The 18810-nt window shown below is 48.5% G+C and overlaps 2 protein-coding genes across 3 annotated transcripts; both read left to right on the top strand.

Annotated features, from left to right (window-relative positions):
- Window positions 1–324: 324 nt before the first annotated feature.
- On the top strand, window positions 325–9361 carry TBCCD1 (TBCC domain containing 1). Of its 2 annotated transcripts, none has more exons than XR_773960.1 (7): window positions 325–679; window positions 768–917; window positions 2677–3043; window positions 4033–4219; window positions 4370–4867; window positions 5266–5413; window positions 7980–8066. XR_773960.1 is itself a non-coding variant. In XM_010561177.1 (7 exons), the coding sequence occupies exons 1-6, from the start codon at window positions 329–331 to the stop codon at window positions 8107–8109; spliced, it is 1683 nt and encodes a 560-aa protein (XP_010559479.1). In that variant the 5' UTR covers window positions 325–328; the 3' UTR covers window positions 8110–8143; window positions 8755–9361. The 2 variants fall into 2 exon arrangements, 1 of the variants encoding a protein (XP_010559479.1); XM_010561177.1 differs by lacking the exon at window positions 5266–5413 and adding an exon at window positions 8755–9361 and having other exon boundaries at window positions 7980–8143.
- A 1055-nt stretch (window positions 9362–10416) lies between these two features.
- On the top strand, window positions 10417–18545 carry CRYGS (crystallin, gamma S). Its single transcript, XM_010561175.1, has 3 exons — window positions 10417–11140; window positions 16001–16243; window positions 18273–18545. The coding sequence occupies exons 1-3, from the start codon at window positions 11120–11122 to the stop codon at window positions 18543–18545; spliced, it is 537 nt and encodes a 178-aa protein (XP_010559477.1). The 5' UTR covers window positions 10417–11119.
- Window positions 18546–18810: the final 265 nt, after the last annotated feature.

Here is an 18810-nt window from a genome sequence, read left to right as displayed (position 1 = left end):
CTCGACGCCGTCGGCCAATCGCGTGCCGGGACGTCGGCTGTGAGCATGTCGGACCAATCACGACTCAGGGCGTCACGCCGCGCCCTATCCTATGGGCGCTCCGGGCCGCACAGAAGCATGAGTTCGCCCTGCGGCAGCCAGTCAGAGGGTGCGTCGTTTATTCCCGCCTCCGCGCTGGCTCGAGTAACCAATCGAAACCGGCTCCTTGGGAGGGGGCGGAACTGCCCGGCCCAGGGGAAGTCCTCCATGGTGTGAGGGAAGGGCCGTCTCGTTATTCCGCGCTGCCGCCGCTCTGCGCGGGCACCGGAAGCGGGCGGCGGCGGTCGCCATGGAGGCGGCGGCGGTAGCGGCGGTCCCGGTGCGGCTGTGGGTGAAGACGGAGCCGTTCCTGGTGGGGGTCCTGCCCGTCCCGCCGCCCGCCCGCCTCGGTCCCCACTACCTGCGGAAGATGGCGGCCTACGCCCGGGCGCGGGCGGCCGAGGGCTGCTTCCCGCGGCTGTCGTGGCCCCGCTGGCGGCACATCGCCTGCGGGAAGCTGCAGCTGGGCCGCGGTCTGGCCTGGCTCTACTTCGAGCTCTTCCACAGCCTCCTCCGGCGGGACCCGCCGCGCCGTCTCGAGTGGGCCGAGGCCGAGGCAGCCTGCGCCAACGCCGACGAGCTGGAGCGGGAGCGGAGCAAGGCAGGAGCCCCATCCCGAGCCGAGCGGGCGTGAGGAGAGCCCAGCCCATCCTAACGGCTCTTTTTTTTTTTTCTCCCGTCTTGGCTAGCTGTCGGTAGACACTCTGCAGTTCCTGCTGTTCCTGTACGTCCAGCAGGTGAACAAGGTTTCTCTGCGAAGGTCTCTGATTGGGGAGGAGTGGCCCAGCCCCAGGACCAAGTCTCCTAGCCTGACTGGAAAATCTGCCAGCGAGAATAAGGTATTTGTGCCTGTAGGAGTCTCCTTGCGCGGTCGTGTGGGGAAACTGCAAAGGCCTGCCTTGAGGTGGGTTGAAAGGTGGCTGGTTTGTTCCTCGGAGGCTGTAACCCTGCCTGTGGTAAAGTCTACGCTACAGTCAAATCGGAGATGTGTCGCTCAGTAGTAAAGGAAATGAAGTTGGTGTATTCTCTGCAGCTTTACCAGCAAAAATTGTTCACGGGAATTTCCTGCAGTCTGAGACCAACTGTGAGAGTTCTCTCAGAGACTTGGCCATTCTTCTTTTGAGAAGCAACTGCCTCTCTGCGTTTTCTGTTAGTCAAATGGGAAACTTTTCTTATGTTGGAGGCTGCTTCCCTGTGATCCACTGTGGAGTATTAGGATCCCAGGATGATCCCTAGCATTAGGTTATATTTCAGAGACGGGAGTTGGTTGCTCAGCTGTAGATCAACCATGTGGAAATGCTAATGTTTCCTTTTGAAGTACTGTTGAAGTATTTTGAAAGAAGAGAAGTGAGTTGAATGTATTGGGTGCAGCTTGTGGGCAGCTCTGTATTTGAGAGTGAATTACAGATTGGCAACATCATTATAAAGGCCAGCTGCAAACCTCAGTGGATTTGTGTCATGACTGTGATGCTGTGAGCTGTATGAGCTAGTGAAATGTAGCTTGGGACAAGCTGAAATAATTAGAAATAGGAACTGAGTGACTTTATACTAAAAGACTGAACAAATGAAAAAAGAAATGAGAGGAACTGACACAGGGCTGTGAGTTGGGTGGCCATGGAGCATCCACTGTTATTTAAAAGCTGATGTTTTCTTTTAGCTGTAGCCATTACATAAAACGCTGGACAGGACGGAGATGCATCTTGGCTGCCATGGTATCCCTCCCAGAGGTTTTGGTCCTGATGGGACTGGGGCTGTCTCCACTGCTGTTAGTTTTTTCTGTGTGATCGGGTGAGATTTCCCCAGCTTCAGCGATGCCTGATGTGAACCATGCCCCCTTTTGAAATGGTGCAGCAAGGCTTGTCTGGTGTGACATGGTCCCTGTCCCAGTGCAGGGATCTCCAGCTGCTGGACAAGACACTCGCAGCTGCTTGTTAAGCCCTTTTGGCTACAGCCCTCACAGATGGTGAGGGCAATGTGTAATCACAGCTGTGTGTTGCTTGTTCTGCAGTTCGCAGACCAGCAAAGCTTGTCTTTATTAAGGTCTGCCATAACTTGTCTTCCTCTTTTTTTTGGTCTGGAGCCCTTTAGAATTTGAGCTAATGATTCTTTTAGAGGTCATTTGGTTTATTGGTCCGCTGGCTGTGAAGAAATGACCCTCTGCTTTTTTCCCTGCAGCGCCTTGGAAGGCGGCACTGAATCATATTTGAAGGTCTGGAACAGATGCAGCTATTTTCCAGTAGACCAGTTGCAAGACCTTGACTGTCAGTTATTGATTTGTTTCCTACCTTCAATTGCCAGCAGCAGCTGGCTGAATTTGTGTGGGAAGGATTGTAGGAGAGTCTGTTTCTGCTTTCTAGAATGAAATATTTGGTACTTGGAGTTAGAATAAAATGTTTTTTTTTCTTTTTGGGGGGAGGTTGCTTTCTGTGTTTTGGAAGAGCAGAGCAGCAGAAGCAGTGAACAGGACAGAGCACCAAGTTTGACTTGCTTTCCCTCTTTTAGAATGAGTGTAAGCAAGGATGTATTGTATAGTGTCAGTGGAGCTTGTCAGCTCTGTGAGAACTCACCACCTTCTTGTGTGTTTTTCTGCCTGCCAAGAACTGGAACGATCAGGACCACTGTGCCTTTGTGCAGAGCCACCTCTCGGATATGCTGGAACTGCTGCTGGAGCCAGAGCAGCTCACTGCCTCCTCCCATTCTACCCACAGTAGCTTGGTGTCCTACGAAGCTGTCTGTGCCCTCAGCTTTCTTATTGAAGGGACCGTGAAAAAATCCAGGACAGTCCGTCCTCTGCATGAGCTTGCCCTCTGGCAGCCCTGTCATGGGCAGAACGGCTACTCAAAGGTCTCCAGAGCCTTCTCTTTCCCCAAGCTAGAGAGCTGGCTGCGGTTTTGCCTGACGACAAACCCTTTTGGAATGACTGCCTGCCTCAAGTCTGGGAAGAAACTCGCATGGGCACAGCAAGGTAGCTACAGGCCTTGGCTTTTATTTTTAGAAAGAACTTTCCAGTCTCAGCACCTCTTGCTGACCAGGGACCTGGCAGTGGCATGGGGGTTTGCCTCCTTTTCCTCCTGTTCTCAGTGGAGATGGGGAAAGTGACAGCTTAGAGGCGAGTCTGGGGGACTAGAGGGTGCTGTGTGACATCTGTGTGTATTTTTCCAGTCCTTGGATCACTTTTGTGAGCAAACATTAATGACTTTATTGTCAAAGGCCCCTCTGAATGAGATCAGTATTACTACCCTCATTATTCAAGTACAGCTGGACACAGAGAACAGATAATGTGATGTGTTTGTGGCAAAGCTGAGAACTGGTCTAGGTTTCCTTGTCTTAAATTGCAGCCCCTCACCTGCAGGGACATAGCAGTGGAGCCAAGGCATCTTCCACCTTAGGAGAAAAAAATTCAGATTAGTGTTTTGTTTCTCTGACTGCACAATCCTAACAGTGGCAGCACGATAGCTAGGACAGTGAGGTTGCTCAAGGATTGTACTGTAGAGGGAGCATTTCACTGTCTTAAAATGTACAGTTCCTGCTTTTAACATAAAACTTGGCCTAGGGATCTTCCTGCCAAGCTAAGTCTTGTGTTCAGGAACAGACTTCTGGAAATGGAGATGCCTAGGTCAGGGCTGTCTGTAGCTTGTGGGAGCCTTTGGCTGCCCCTTGAATAATTTTGAAGTGTTTTTGATCTTTCAATGTGCCCTGACTTCTGGAGCTTCTGACTGCTAGGTACTGCTGACCTGCCTAGTAGGCATCAGTGGATGGTATGGCTGGTGTGTGAAGTGATGCAGTTTGATGGTACCGTCCTTGAAGTTTTGGGCTGATTATTTTCTTGAGGGATTGCTGAGTGATGTGGACAGTGAACCATCATATCTGTGTCTCTGTAGGAATCATGTGTAGACTTCTTTGTGCCCTTTTTTTTTTTAAATTTTAAATGCATTGGTGAACTTTATTTTGCAGTTGAAGGAACAACCAGGAGAGCAAAGATTGCCTGCAATACTCATGTGGTGCCTGAGGTGTTCCCCATGGTGATAATGAGCCAGGTGTACAAGCAGACGCTGGCTAAGAGCTCGGACACCTTGGTGGGGGCTCATGTAAGAATTCATCGCTGCAACGAGTCCTTCATTTATCTTCTCTCTCCTCTCCGGTGAGTTTTTGTTCTCCTGGGACACAGCTAGATGCCTTTTCAGCAAGTTTGTTCAAGCGCTGAGTGCTTGTTAGATGGACTAAGCAGTGAAAAAGTTCTGGTTTTGCTCTTTCCTGCTCACTGTGTCCTTGCTCTCTTGTTCTTTTGCAGATCTGTGACCATTGAGAAGTGCCAGAATAGCACTTTTGTCCTTGGCCCTGTGCAGGCGTCTGTTCACATCCACAGCTGTGACAATGTCAAGGTCATTGTGGTTTGCCATCGTTTGTCCCTTTCTTCCACTGCTGGCTGTACTTTTTACATTCTCACGCCTACCCAGCCTCTCATCCTCTCGGGGAACCAAGCAGTCAGCTTTGCCCCTTTCCACACCCATTATCCAATGCTTGAAGACCACATGGCTCAGGTGGGCTTGGCTACTCTGCCAAACTACTGGGACAGCCCTATGCTGGTGTGCAAGGAGAGTGGTGACACAAGTGTCTTCCACCTCCTGCCGCCCTCGGACTTCTACACCTTCGTGATTCCTTTTGAGATGGAAGGAGACACCACAGAGACGCCAGGTGGGCTTCCCCATGCGTACCAGAAGGCGCTGAGTCAGCGAGAGCAGAAGGTACAGATCTGGCAGAAAACTGTGAAGGAAGCAGGTCTGACCAAGTGAGTGCTACATCCGAACAGGAATGTGTGAGTTGTGTTGCAGCTCAGCTCAGGCATACAAACAGAAGATTCATTTGATGTGGTTCAACAAAAATAATGCTTTAATAATGGGTTGATTTGCATGAGCCATGTCTTGCATGCCATTTCTAGAGCATTAGTAATTAGCAGTCTTGGGTTCCTGGTCTTTGGTATTATTATAGTGAGAAGAATAATGCTCACAATTGTAACTCTGAAGGAGGTGCTTTGTCACGATTGCATTTTGCTAGCTTGTGAGACTCAAGGAAAAGCATGCCTAGATGCTATTGAGGGCTGAGGTGAGTGATCCACCCTAGCAGTAAGGGTTTACAACTTATCTCATGCTGGGTACTGTCTCTCTGCTGTCTCTGTTCTGCTTGCAGTGTCGCATGCTGCCGTGGGTGAGATCTGGGTGCATGCCCTGAACAACAGCTCGACTAATTATTGGCCTGCAACTGATTGGTGGTCATTCTTAGCCCAACCTTTACATTGAGATTGAAGCTTTAAATTACTGTCCCATCTGTTATTGAGGTGAGCTTAGAATGTGCATGTGAACCTTTACAGTAGATCACCTCGTGGACAGTAGCTTTTAAAGTCCTCTTTATCAGATCGCATTGAATCCTCTGCCCAGCTTTTACTGTGCTAGCTAGGCCTGTCCTAGCCCATCTCATGTACTGAGGTGCTTCTGTTTGCTTTCTCAGCACCTGTTGTGGAGTTCTGAAAAAGTTCAGCTTGCTTCCTTTGTCAGCGTGCTTTCTTCTGCAGCCAGCGAGACAGGGCAAGGGTACAAATCTCTGCTGGCTTCAGTTTAGCTGCTTTTATCTTTTTGTGAACCATTTTGATGCAGCAGCCTGAAGGACCTGGCTTCTGTTGCAAATACAGAATGGGGATAGAAACCCAGATAGTCAATCGTAAAGACTTGAAGAGATGAGGACAAGTTTTGTTCCCTAAGCTGTACTTAAGCTGTATAGATTTTCTTTCTGTTCTGTACTCAGTCAGAACTTGTAACAGGTGTGTAACTGGGTGCTGATAAGCAGTGATCCTGGAGGGGTTTATCCTGTGGGGAGCACAGAATATGAAAACCTCCTCTTGGGTCAAACTATCAACAATTCCCATCATACCAGGCTGAGGAGTTTTAGTCCATTTGATCGTTCATTGTTTTGAAGGAGCTCCCTCTGCTTCCCTTGTTCCTTTCTGAAATGCAGGTGCCTCTGTACTGAGCATGGAGGAGCCTGCAGTTTGAAAGAACTCTAGACTAGGAGAGAAAAAAGATTCTGGGGCAGCATTTTGCTACAGGTGGAGGGTGGCTGAGCAGTAGTGACCCAGTAATGGTGACAGAGGTGTAAAAACCTTCAAAACTCTCAGCCCTGAGTCTTCAAGGGAAGCAGAGAGGAAAGTTACAACTTCGGCCCTTGTGCTAGGGTCATCCATTCTGTCTATCAGCCTCATCTAAGGTGCTTCCCCCTCCAGCCATTGTCCTCCCAGGGCTGCTGCTTCTCATCCCTGGGTTTTGTGAAGGTGTTTGGCCTGTCAAATCTTACTGTTAAAGAAATGTGAGGTAATACGGATGATGTGCTTAGATTTAACATCCTCTACCGCAGTCACAGGAGGCCAGAGCTCACTACTGCGGTGGCTTATTTCATAATAGGGGAAAAACTGTGCCAAATTTAGAAGCTTGCTGAAAAGAAACTGGGCAGCTGACAGTGTAAAATGTTTCGGTCTTCTGCAGGCAGGGAAACAACTAGGAAGCTTAGAGCAAACAGGATATCAGACTTGTAGAAAGAAAAAAGCTGCCATGCTTGAATGGGGAGGTGAAAGAGAATGTTAGAAATAAGAAGACATCTTTCAAGAAGTTGAAGTTGTCTGAATGAGGAAAGTGGGGCAAAAAAAGAATGTAAATCCTGCCAGGCTGAAAGTAAAACCCCCGTAAGACAGGACCAGTAAGACAGCTTGAGGAACAACTTGCAAAAGCATAAAATCCTGTTTATTCATTTTCTGAGCATATCAGACAGAAAGTCTTTCAGGGTCAGTAGCAGATCAAGGTATATAAAAAGCACTTGGAGAAGATAAAACCATAAGGGAAGAAAGAAGTGACTGCCTTTGTGTTCACGTTCACTAGGGAGGAATTTAGGTTAGCTTCTGTCCTAGAACCCTGCTTTCTGGGGAATGTCTCAAATGAAAGCAATAGTACAAAGAAGAGCCTTTAACTTGAAAAAAGGGTCTGGGTACACCGAGCCTCTCTGAAGCTGAGTGGCACAAAAATTAATAGGGTCAGTTTGCTGCTTTTCCCAGTACAGGATGGGATCAGCACATCAAATTAGGAATGGGTTCAAAGCAAAACCACATAAAATCTCCACAGGATATTGAAAGTGTTCATGTTTTATGTGGGTTCAGAAAGGAATTGTGTAAGCTCACAGAAAAAAGGTCCATCAGGAGCTACTCAACACCCATGCCACCTTTGGCTTAAGAAATTCTGGAGCTGAACTCATCACAGATGGCTGGGATGCTATTCCGGAGAAATACTGCCGTGAGCCTGTGCTGCTCTTGGGCATCTGATCGGTGCCAGAGACAGAGAGCCTGAGCTAAGTGGTATACCCTGTTATTGCTGGTCTTACCAAAACCACCCCCCCAGTTATTTAGCAGTAATGGGAATTATTTGAGTAGTGTTGTTTATAGATGCATTTTTTTTCCTGATCTCCATCCTCTCTCTTTCAGATGCTGTCAGAACAGAATTTTGTGTCTCTAGTGCTTGAGCGCTGGTTACTAATCTTCTTTTCTCCCTATTCAGACGGTTTTTAATCTGTGCTCTAAGAGTAAAGCGGAGGCAGCATTGTAGAGCAGGGTTGCTGTGCTAGTGGGATGGGGAGGTTTGCATGACTTCTCTAGCTCCACCAAGTTCTGTCTTTGGGGTTCATTATAGTCATATTCACTTGGTAAAAACATTTTCTTCCTGGTACAGACAATTCAGGAACCAAGCCCAGCCCTTAGCTGATATATATGGAGGCTCATTTTGGTAGTGAAGGTGAGGTTAGAAGTATAATACTATAAATAAGTGTGACCTTTACATACTTCCCTGCTGATCTTCTTTTCATTTCAGGGATCAGAGGAAACAGTTCCAGATACTGGTAGAAAACAAATTCTATGAATGGCTGGTTCAGACAGGGAACCGTCAGCAGCTGGATAGCCTTGTTCCTCCTGCAGTAGGTTCCAAGCAGGCAGCAGGATAGCATCATGTTCTTGTGCAGCAAAAGGAAAAGAAGGGTGAGTAGAGGGCCTGTTTCTCTTGGTTGTTCTCTGTCTAAAAGAATTGTCCCATGTTTGTGTGCACAGCCTAGGCAGAGGTAGGAGAAGTAGGAGGCTGTTCAGTGGACATTCTCCCAAGAGCCGTGCATTTGGTTTTAGTTCTTATTTTGCAGTCAAAACCTCTTTTCAGTTTGAATCTCTTCCCTGTGTACTCAGCACCTCCCTTGTTCTCTGCAGGTGTTCTGTTTGATTTGTCGGGGACATCTGTGTGTGTCTGTAAAGGCAGATATGCATATTGTGCATAATCTGATGTAAAAACTTATTTGAGTAGCTGCTCTTTCAAAGAGGCTGTGTGCATTAATATCTGTACTTACCTGTCTCACTTTTTGCTTAAGAGAGTCAAGTGAGACTTACTCAAAAGTAAATAATTCTTACTCTGTAGTGTCTTTCTCTTCCCAAGCTGAAGTGATTTAGGAGCCGGAGGCAAGCGCTTATCGTGCTTTTCTGCCATTGCGTGTTTCAAACCATTAGAAAGTTGTGGGGAGTTTTTTTCCTTTTCTTTAGTCTTTGAGTTGCTTTTTTTTTTGCTAGTGTTGGGAGTAAAATTTGCTCCTCTTATTTTGTTACAGAGTTCTGGGAACAGGCAGCAATACACTGAAAACAGTTCTCATTAAGAGTTTGCGGCCATCCTGCCTGAACACACTTGATGTGGATCTGACACCCAGCCTCAGTGTGGATTGGACTGTCTGTCTGCTTTAGGATTTCTAATCACTGCCATTTTTCCAGGAATGTGCTTTAACTATTCCATTAGTAACTGAGAAAATGCATGTTGCTAGAGGATGATGAAGTATGCCTTGTTGCAGATCCTTTAGTGGGGAAGCTGTCATCGTGGTTAGTGTCCATGGTGTGCAATTATCCAGCAAAAGAGCCCTTCCTGGTGCAGAGCTGGATGCAGGGCCCTGGACATCGTGTGCATCTTTACGGTACGAGCCAGCTGCACTGTTTTTATAAATGTGAAAAAGAAGTGTTTGATTTTTTTAATGAATTAAATTCAAGGGATTTTTTATATGAAGAAGGCACTTAAGCAATGTGATTTTTATGGAATTAACTTTTTTACTCGTTTGCATTGTTTTGACAAATGTCAATAAAACAGAGTTCTCAAATAAGCCTGGCACGTGTCCTAGGGAAAGTGTTTTACCTGTACAGTGGGTGTTAGAGGGTCACAGCATCTTTGCTGCTTAATGAAACGTGAACCAGTCAGCTGAGAGAAAAGTGCTAATTTGTTAGTAGCCATGGAGTTGAAGGTTTTGAAGGCTGCCCTAGCACAATATTTTGATACAAACACTGTTTCCTACCTTTAATATTTCTTGTAAAGAGTATCAGCTTGAATGAGTACCATTTTCACGTGCTAGTGGAACCTGTACTGGGGAGATGTGCTCGTAGCTGAGCACCTAAATAAGCTAGGCAAAATAGGCAAAGGCATTGCATGGATGACCAACGCAGCAGCCTTGTGAAGAGCTATCCAACCTAAGAGTGAGAGGAAGGCAGGGGCATTTAGTGCTCTGGTGTACACAGCTGTTGTGACACTAGGATTTTTCTGAAGGTCCCTCTTGCCTCCTGGGGAGGCAGGTGATGCAATGCATGGTGAGTTTATTATATTTAACTGACTTTTAAAGGAGGGATGTGCAAAGTGACTGCAGTGGAGCTTTGAGGTGTCCTAGTGAACCTACTGGGTTGCCTTTCAATAGGACCTGGATTGTGGTTGAACTCTGATCTTCATAAGACAGCATTTGAATAAAAAAGGAAGTAAAATCTAAGTGGCCTCACAGCTTTCTAGCAGTAAGAGCTGTAAGCAACAGCACTAGGCAATTCAAGACACCTAAAATGGGAGGAGGACGAGATGTTGCTGAGCATGTCTATCTCAGGGTGTCATACCTGACTGCATTTAGCAGAGCTGTGGCAGTGTACATGGGGTGGCACGCAGAGCTGCTGTTGCGAGACTGCTTGTCCTGACAGATTTGAAATAGGGTCTGTGTGTTTCAGGCGCTCCTGTGCCAAATTTGTTTCCCTTTGTTTTGCTAAGCCTTTGGGCTGGTGCAGTGAATAGCTGCAGAGGTGTTTTTTCATAATGCACTGGCGGGGGGGTGTGGGTGTACATAAGCCAGCAATCCTCACCCTCCCTGCTCAGTGGGCCAGAGTGTGGCTAAAAGAAAAACTCTTTTGCTCAAACCTCAGACAGTGGTGTAAGAGTTTTGAGTTGAATTTGTGATGCTAGCAGATATGGTCAGAAATTTGGGCATTGTTCTTTCCTATTTGATGTGTGAAATTACTCACTTTGGGGGTGTGTGGCCAGACATACTTCTTTTCCTCTATGTCAGGCACCATATGGAGCAATATAGCTCAAGCTGAGGGTGTGGTATAAAAATACACAGTCCCTTTGCTGCACAGATATTTCCATTGTGAGCTTCTGAAGCAGAGCCTCTACACAGAGGCTGGTCTTTGCAAGCGTGTGGTGTCTGCCCTGAACACGTGTTGACCGTTTCCTAGCTGCATCCTTTGCTGCATGGGAATGTTCTCTGATAAATATTGGGTCTCTTCCTTACAAATGGGGATGGGCCTTTTAGAGCTGATGAGGATGCCTTCTCATTTAACATGCTTGAAAGGGAGAGAGCAGCCAAATTGTCCCCCGTCCTCCAGGACTTGGCAGGGGGCTGCGTGTTTTGAGTGCGTTTGGCAGAGTTTTGGTGTTCTGACTCAGCAAATGGTAACAAAGGGAGGATGGCGAAGCCTTCCTTTATTCCATAATCCTGTTTGCTTTTCTGGAAATCGGCTATAGCCTCAGAATCACTGACTCAATTTTTGGATCCTATTCTCATGACAAAGCGGCTGTCTGGTTTAAAACAAGCCCATTATAAAAAGGGTGCCTCAGATCCAGGCTGTTTGTAACAGCTTCTGACGTTCCTCCAGCACTGGGGAGCTTGGCTGGAACGGAAAATGTCCAGAGCTGGAACCAAGGTAAGTTTATTTGCAGCCTATACATGATTGTGGCTAGGAGTACAGAATTTATCAGGGGTAAGTTGTGGAGAAACCTGGGTTTCTTTGTTCTGCTGACAGCCTCCCCCTCTGTCAGTCTGTTGGCAAGAGGAGATGCTTGAAATCCCTCCTCACATGGAGGGAAGCTGAAGCTGAGCCCTCCCTAGTCTTTTCCCAGATCTAGATGTGGCTCTGCGAGAGGATGGAGTGGAACACAGTGACTGGCGAGGGGATATTTTAAAATGCACCAGGACCTGATGCCTTGTAAATTGACGGCAGAGGCTGCTGTGCCAGCAGTGAATGTGACGAGCTGCATTTGCAGAACAGAGCCTCGTGGAAGGCTTCCTTGGGAGGACCTGAGTCCCAACACCAGCGGCAGCCGCCACATCCCCTTTCCATGGTGGAACAAAGGATGTGCTGCTGGGACAGAAAGATGCCTGAATGGTGATCATAGCACCAAAGGCAATAGCATTCGGTGAGGGATGCGAACCGGCCTTGTGATTTGGTGGAATCGGCAGAGATTAATTTAAACTGGAGAAGGAGATAGATCAGAAAGCTCAACTTCAGCTAGAGTGGTGTGCATCAGGTGGCTATCCAGCTCTAATGCTGTGTTCTTCAGTCTTGAAGTTAGCAGAGCTGAGCTGGTCATGCAGACCTTGTTGCAGGGTTGGGACTGGGCAGGGGTAAACAGCTGGGAAAGGAGGGTGACAACTTTGGGCTACTGGCCATTTTCTCCTGTGAAATGTTAAACAACTGTTAAGAGGCTGTGGACAGACGTATATCTTTCCATTGTGTGAGTTTTGCTTTTGGGTTACATTCCTTTTAATTGTGGAGACTGTAAGACCTAAGGGGGCAGAGGGCTCAGAAGCAGAGTGACTTTGTAGTCACTGGCCGATGCTATGGAAGATGTGGATTCAGTCTCTGCTTCCTCGCTCCTTTTGACTGTCATCTTAGCTCGAAGTGGTTTGACTATTTATGAACAGTCTTTAGAAACCGAGGATGGTGTGCTGCTTGCTTCTAACATGGTGGCTCTCAGATTGCAGTGGTACAGTCTTTATGTACCCGTGCATAAAGAAGGTGCTGGGGAAATGTAACTGATTCATGCTTGAGTCTCCTGTCTGCTTGAAGACTTAAACATATACTGCCTTTACCCCTGCTGAAAGCCGTGTCCACTGTGAGTGTGCTACAGGGAATTCGTTGGTTATGGGCCGCTGTGGTGCGGCAAAATGTCCAAGAGGAGTTAAGTAAGTGAAAGACTGTGAATCTCATCTTTTTTGTATGTCATGCTCTTGTCTAGCACATTCCAGGGAGAAGAAGAGGGCAAAGGAGAGAATTAAACACTGTTTCTCACAACCTAAGCAAGCGGTCTGCCCTAGAAGGGGATCACTGCCCCCATGCTGCTTACTTAGAAGGCAGTGGGCACTACTAGTTATTGTTTACAGTTATTGTTTACAAGCTTCCTTCTAACAGAGCTACTGTTGGGAAGAAATAGAATAACTGCTATGAGGTGGCCAAGGGAGTAAGAGTTCTACAGTCCTGTAAGGAAGATCTGCTATGGCAAATCTATTATCTGCCAGGTAAGCCCCAAAAAAGCAAAGTGTGGGCGGTGAGCAGTTAACAGGTTAGTGGTATAAGCAGAGCAACTTGATGGCTTTACTGAAGGAAGGTGATTTGCATTAGAGTAAGATGCGACGAATCTGGAATTGAAATCTGTAATTCACCTGTCATTATCCTGCAGGTGAAAAACGTCAGTCTGGTCTGTTTGTGCCTGAATCATTGGAGGAAAGCTGAGAAGCACTGAGTGTGAAGGTCTGAAATGAATTGAGGGTGTGTGCAAAGAGCTGTGATGGAGAAATGAGTGGGCAGGAGCCCTCTCCTTAAGTCTTCCTATAAATGGTCTAAGAGTAAAACAATGAACACCACTTCTGGTTGGTCACTGTTCTGTGGGAATGGCCATACCCTTAACGTGCTCTTGGATTTCTTTGGCTTTGTGGCTTTATAAGTACAGGGAAAATACCCTCCTAGGAACACCAGGTAGCTTTGCCAAATTGGAGTTCATTTGTGTTAGGCTGGGTGGGGAAGGAACATCAAATGAGCTTTTCTTTTCTGTTACAAAATTAAAGGCCAACTTAACCAACTTCATGCACAATTGCTGTGGTAGGGCATTGCAAGAGGAGCTGGTGCTGCTGGATGCCAGCCACAAAATCAAGGCAGCTCATGAGGAACCAGGACCAGAGGTGATGGACACCCGTTCTTTTCCTACTGCCAGTCACCCTGCTGTGAAGCAGAAGGCATACCTCTGCCTGGGCAGGCCACTGCCTGCATGGAGACCAGACCTGTGGTCTTACAGACGTTGGGCAGGGTTCATCATCGACCGTGCTGGATGCTTGCTGCGTGGACAGGAGTGGGACTGCAGATCAGAAGGCGCTGTAGAGCTTGGGGAGAGAGGTTGAAGAGGGTGAGAGCTCATCAGCTCTCCCAGTGGGGAGGGTAATGGCTGAGCCGCGAAGAGATGCATCCCTGTGTACTGCCCTGTAGAGAGTATTACAGGGGTGCTGTGGCTTCCTTGACCACTGCCTTCAAGAAGAGGATTACTGGTGGTAAGTGACTGCCAAAACTCAGCGAGCAGGGCTTTCGGTATCGCCTCTGGGCTCATGTTGGCAGATTTTTCAGGTGATACCTCTAGGGACAAAGATCCAGAAGCAGCATCCATAAAACAACAGCAGGGTTGTGGCTGGCAAGGACTGACCAGCATGGTTAACTACCCAATAGTAGCAGTGTGGGAAAACAGGAATTGGACATTTTAGTGCACACCTTTTTACAAACTTCAGTCACTTGCTGGAAAGATGGTAGTGATCTCCCAGCTCTCCATTGCACTGAAGATGGGAGGAGCTTGCTCAGGAGGGAGAGACATGGGGACAGGTTGCTTTGTATGTGCTGGCTGCTTCGTAATGGGAGATCAGTCTCTTGAAAGTAAGAGGAAAATGTGAGGGAAATAACATTATCCTAATAAAGGTCTACTAACAGGCCACAAGACCAAGGACATAAATCCTCTGGCATGATTAGTCTGACTCCACAGGTACCTGGTCAGGCTGGTGGGACACACTGACCAACCAGCTCTAGGAAAACTGTGGCAAACTTATTTTTTAACACAAAGTGAGTGGGGAAAAAAAAAAAAAAGAGTGGGTTGTCCTAGATTTGAGTCTATCTCCTGGGTTGAAACTGTGACAATGAACAGTATTTTTAACAGCGGTGATGTTAGATGAATACCAGTAGCCAAAGCACGACAGGTGAAGTACAACCAGCTAGGAGCAAAAGGTGATCATGTATTTTAATACTCAAGCTATGGAAAAACTATGGGGAAAATGGATTATGGAGTACTGCATGTTAGATGTTTAAATCCCTGTGGCCAGAAAAACTCTCTCCAGAGCATCTGGGGGAATTGGCTGAGGCAGTCATAGGTGCTACCAAATAACCCAGCAGCATGTATGGGGCTGATGCTGTACTGGAAGGCTGGAAAAGGTGAAACGCTGTCTTGAGTATGCACTGCATTGGATCAACTAACTTGCGCATCAGTTGATTCAATGCAAGGCTCTAAAAGACATTGGAGTAAGTAATCAAACTCCTGTTAAGGTTGAAGACGGGCTGGTGGTTGGGTGCAGCTGAAAAGGATCTGCTGAGATGGATTCACGTCAGACAAATGTAATTTTTGGCATGGTCTGGCACCACATCATAAGCAAGCAAGGGATATAGTCAAAATAGACATGATGGTTTGGGAACCCTTACTGCAAAGAGCAGCTTTTGATGAATAATTGTCATCTGGAAGGATCTAAAAATGGGGCTGTACAAAAGACTGGTCTGGGTCTAGGGCTTGGCCATATTTCCATGAAGGTCTTTTTGAACAAAGCATGTGTCGCTGCTCTAGGGCTGGCTGGGTTGGTGATACCTCAGGCAAGAGGAATGGGATTTGCTCACCAGCTCTTGAGATCATTTTGAAAAAGTTTGTGATCAAGTCAGGAAAAGTGTCCCTTAGCAAAGTGCTTTGCAGTCAGCTGCCTGGCTGTAGAGCAGCTCTTGGGAAAGAAATGTGGTGGTAGATCGGAAATTTGTCAGCTGTATAGCAAACTTGCAGCAACCAAAATGGAAGAAGCCAACTGCAAATGCAGAAAACAGAAAAAGCCAACTTTGGATGTCTGAAGAACTGTGCTATCCCCCACATATGTGGAGCGGTCCTTCAGTTTTTCTTGGCACTGGTAAAGCTCGCGTGGTGTCCAGCTTTTGGTGTTGATTTTTGAGAAAGCAAGCTGTGGACTCTTAGAGTGGGAACAAGGAGAACAATCGCAGTGCTAGAAGACGTGACCCAGGAGGAAAGAGACCTCACCACCCCCTTATCAGTATAGGTCTAACTGCAAACACTAGGTAAGCCAATATAAATGAAATGCTACTTAGTACAGTCCATTGACTACTTATGGCTTCCTTGGCCATAATCTAGTAAATACTGATCTGGAGAAGGTGGGAGGGAAATGTATTAATAGTGTTTTGCTGCAAAGAGGACAGGGACTTCACCAAGGGAGCTTTGGGTTGGATTGGGACAGAACTAGGTGCTGGGAAGGGCAAGACGTTGGTGGCAGCTGGAGGCGTTGGGGCCAGACTGGTGAATCGGCTGCCAGGGTTAGTTGGGATGCAGTTGATCCTGCTCAATGGTTAGGCTTGATGACTTTTTGATATCTTGAGGACTCTGTTTTCAGGTACTTCACACCATGATGCAGCTAGAATATGGATGCAGGCATGTGCTGGGGGATGGGGAACTTCCTTGCTTTCCTTCCTCTGCTTGTGTTTCAGGTCACCTTCTATGAAGACAAGAATTTCCTAGGCCGTTGCTATGAGTGCGACAGCGACTGCCCCGATTTTCACACCTACCTGAGCCGCTGCAACTCCATTCGGGTGGATGGAGGCACCTGGGTGGCCTATGAGAGGCCCAACTTTTCCGGGAACATGTATGTTCTGACGCGTGGGGAGTATCCTGACTACCACCACTGGATGGGCCTCAACGACCGCCTCGGCTCCTGCAAAGCCGTCCAGATAGTAAGTGTGACCTCTTCCCAAGGGATGTTTTAATTTACACACCTATCATTAAAGGGTTTCAGTATGCTTGTGGGTGGCCCCCATCTTCCTGGGGACCCATGGCAGCTCCCTTGGAGAGGATGGCTATAGGCGGTTTGCTCCCACAGTCCTGCTTCAGGAATGGCAAGGTGTTTGGTGAGTGGAGAAGATAAATCTCTTCCACTCGACTGCAACTGGAAAAAGCAAATCCCTTTTGAGTGCTTTGTAGGTGAGTTCCATAGGAACAACAGTGGAGTTTTATCTGCATGTTCATCTAGAGACTTCAGTGTCCAGGCAGGTCGCTCTGAGGCTTGCCTCTTGTCTTCTCCCCTGGTGTGCTGCCAGCTGATCCAAATCTGATGGCAGGCCCAAGGCTTGTAACAGTGGGATGTAGATTTTGCAGGAGCACTCAGAATGAGGGGCAGTTTGCCTGTCTAGCAAGCCAGGGCTCCCTTCTGATACCGGGAACTGAATCTCAAGCCCTTCTGGGCATGGGGAGAGCAGCCACAGGTGCAGACCTGGAGTGACCAGGAGCGGGAGGGATGCCTGAAGCCCTCCTTGGGCATGCTTGGAGCAGCCTGGTGTCTTCTGGTATTAGGACAGCACAGAGCAACACGTGTCTCCCCGCTGCAGCACAGGACTGTGCTCATCCCCTCCTAACTGATGATGGGAAGGTGCTTCTGCAGCCTCCGGCAGCACCTGTCCTTCCACCAGAAGGAGATGGGATAAATGTAGGTTGACAGTGAGCAGCGTTTACACCCTGTGGAAATGCTGGTGGGGGAGAAAGGAACAGAGAGAACGATTCCTTTGGGAAGCCTATGGGGAGAAGCACCCTTTAAAACTGGCAGGGATGGGAGCGTGGATGGAGTGTGGATTGGGATTGAGACACTGAGTGCTGCTGCTGTGTTTTTGCCAGCAGTGGGGCAGACATCGGTGGGGATCTGTGCATCGCTGACTTGAGTAGCACAGCCATGGATTCCCATTGCATGGAGCAGGTCTCACAGCTGAGAAGGGGTTTTGCTTTTATGTCTGGAGGTCTAACACCACTTTGAGCCTGTTCTGGGTTTGAGCTAGGTCTAATTCCCTTTGCACAGGACGGGGAGAGTTTCCGGCCAGTTCAGAGCACTGATCTGGCATAAGGGTTGGAGCCAAAACCCGTGGGAGATGTAACAGCAGCACAGCTTCCTCCATCAGGATGAAATGTGGAGGCCTTATCCTGCATGTCCGCCTGGTGCCTGGCTTCTCCTTCTGCGCTTGAGGAGGTTGCACGGTGACCCGCTGTTCGCAGGTGTTAGGTCAGAGTGCCCTAGAGAAGCCGCAGCGGCAGTGCACAGATCTGAGAGACCCCACAGAGCTCGGCAGGGGCTGGCAATGAGAGCGGGCTGGGGCGGATGGGGGAGGTGGGGGAAGACGGTGTCCAGGCAGCTGCAGATTAAAACTGCCGCAGTGCCTTCAGGCAACGCAGTACTTCAAATCACAGTGGAAAATACCTGCGCTTCATTCTCCTGTAATACAACCCAGCTGGGGTCACCAGCTCATTAAACTCCTCATTGCCTGGAGGAGCGAGGAGTGGAGGGGGTCTGTCTCTTCTGATGCTTGTGTGGAGTGGCTGAAGGGTTCAAGCCAGCAGCGGGATGGGCAGGCTGCCTGGGATAGAGAGCCCAGCACTTGCTGATGTGGCCTTATCCCTCCCTGCAGCCTTCCTGCCTGCAAAACTGGGGCTGCGGTGAGGGTTTGAGCTGAAGGTGCTCTGCCCCAGCTCGGTGCTTTTATGCCCTCTTTGCACATGATGCTCGGTCAAGATTTACCCCAGCTGCCTCCCCCGCTGCACTTTTGGGGGCTGATGTGAGCTGTTTAGCCCTGTCCTGGTGTGCTGGGAGGGGTGCGGTTTACACCCGATCTGAGTCTGACCGTGCCTCAGCGCTGCTCCCATCCGCTGGTGACTGTCAGAGCTGGGAACATGTCAGTGCCTCCCTCCAGTGCTCTGCCATTTTCTCTCCCCTTTTTCTAGCCAAGTGGAGGCCGGGGCCACATCCAAGTATTTGAGAAGGGAGATTTTGGCGGGCAGATGTTTGAAGCCACCGAAGACTGCCCTTCCGTCATGGAGGAGTGGCACATGCGCGAGGTCCATGCCTGCAGAGTGCTGGAGGGCGTCTGGGTTTTCTATGAGCATCCCAACTACCGAGGCAGGCAGTACCTGCTGCCCAAGGGGGAGTACCGCAAACCTGTGGAGTGGGGAGCAGCGAGCCCCGCTGTTCAGTCCTTCCGCAGCATCGCCGAGTGAGGCAGCCCATTGACTGGGTTGCCAGAGGCTGTCAATAAAGCAACTGAGTCACTCAGCTCAGCCTGTCCTGCTTATTCCTGGGGTCTGTGTGCGAGTTATCCTGCCCTGGGGGAGCTGGTGTGGAGCTGAGCCTTTTCTAAGCCAGCCCTGTCTGTCTCCATCTCCTCTGTCATCTCCTTCCTCTGGGTTGGCACCCTCCCCTCCATCCCACTGCTCCTCTCCAGGGAAAAGCCATCCTGAAGCTGGAGCTTGTGCTCCAGCATTT

This window comes from Haliaeetus leucocephalus, unplaced genomic scaffold (assembly GCF_000737465.1).
Source record: "Haliaeetus leucocephalus isolate CR32 unplaced genomic scaffold, Haliaeetus_leucocephalus-4.0 Scaffold143, whole genome shotgun sequence".
Taxonomy (NCBI): Eukaryota; Metazoa; Chordata; class Aves; order Accipitriformes; family Accipitridae; genus Haliaeetus; species Haliaeetus leucocephalus.
The sequence above is the reverse complement of the archived record's forward strand: the minus strand, read 5'-3'. Positions and strand labels throughout refer to the sequence as shown.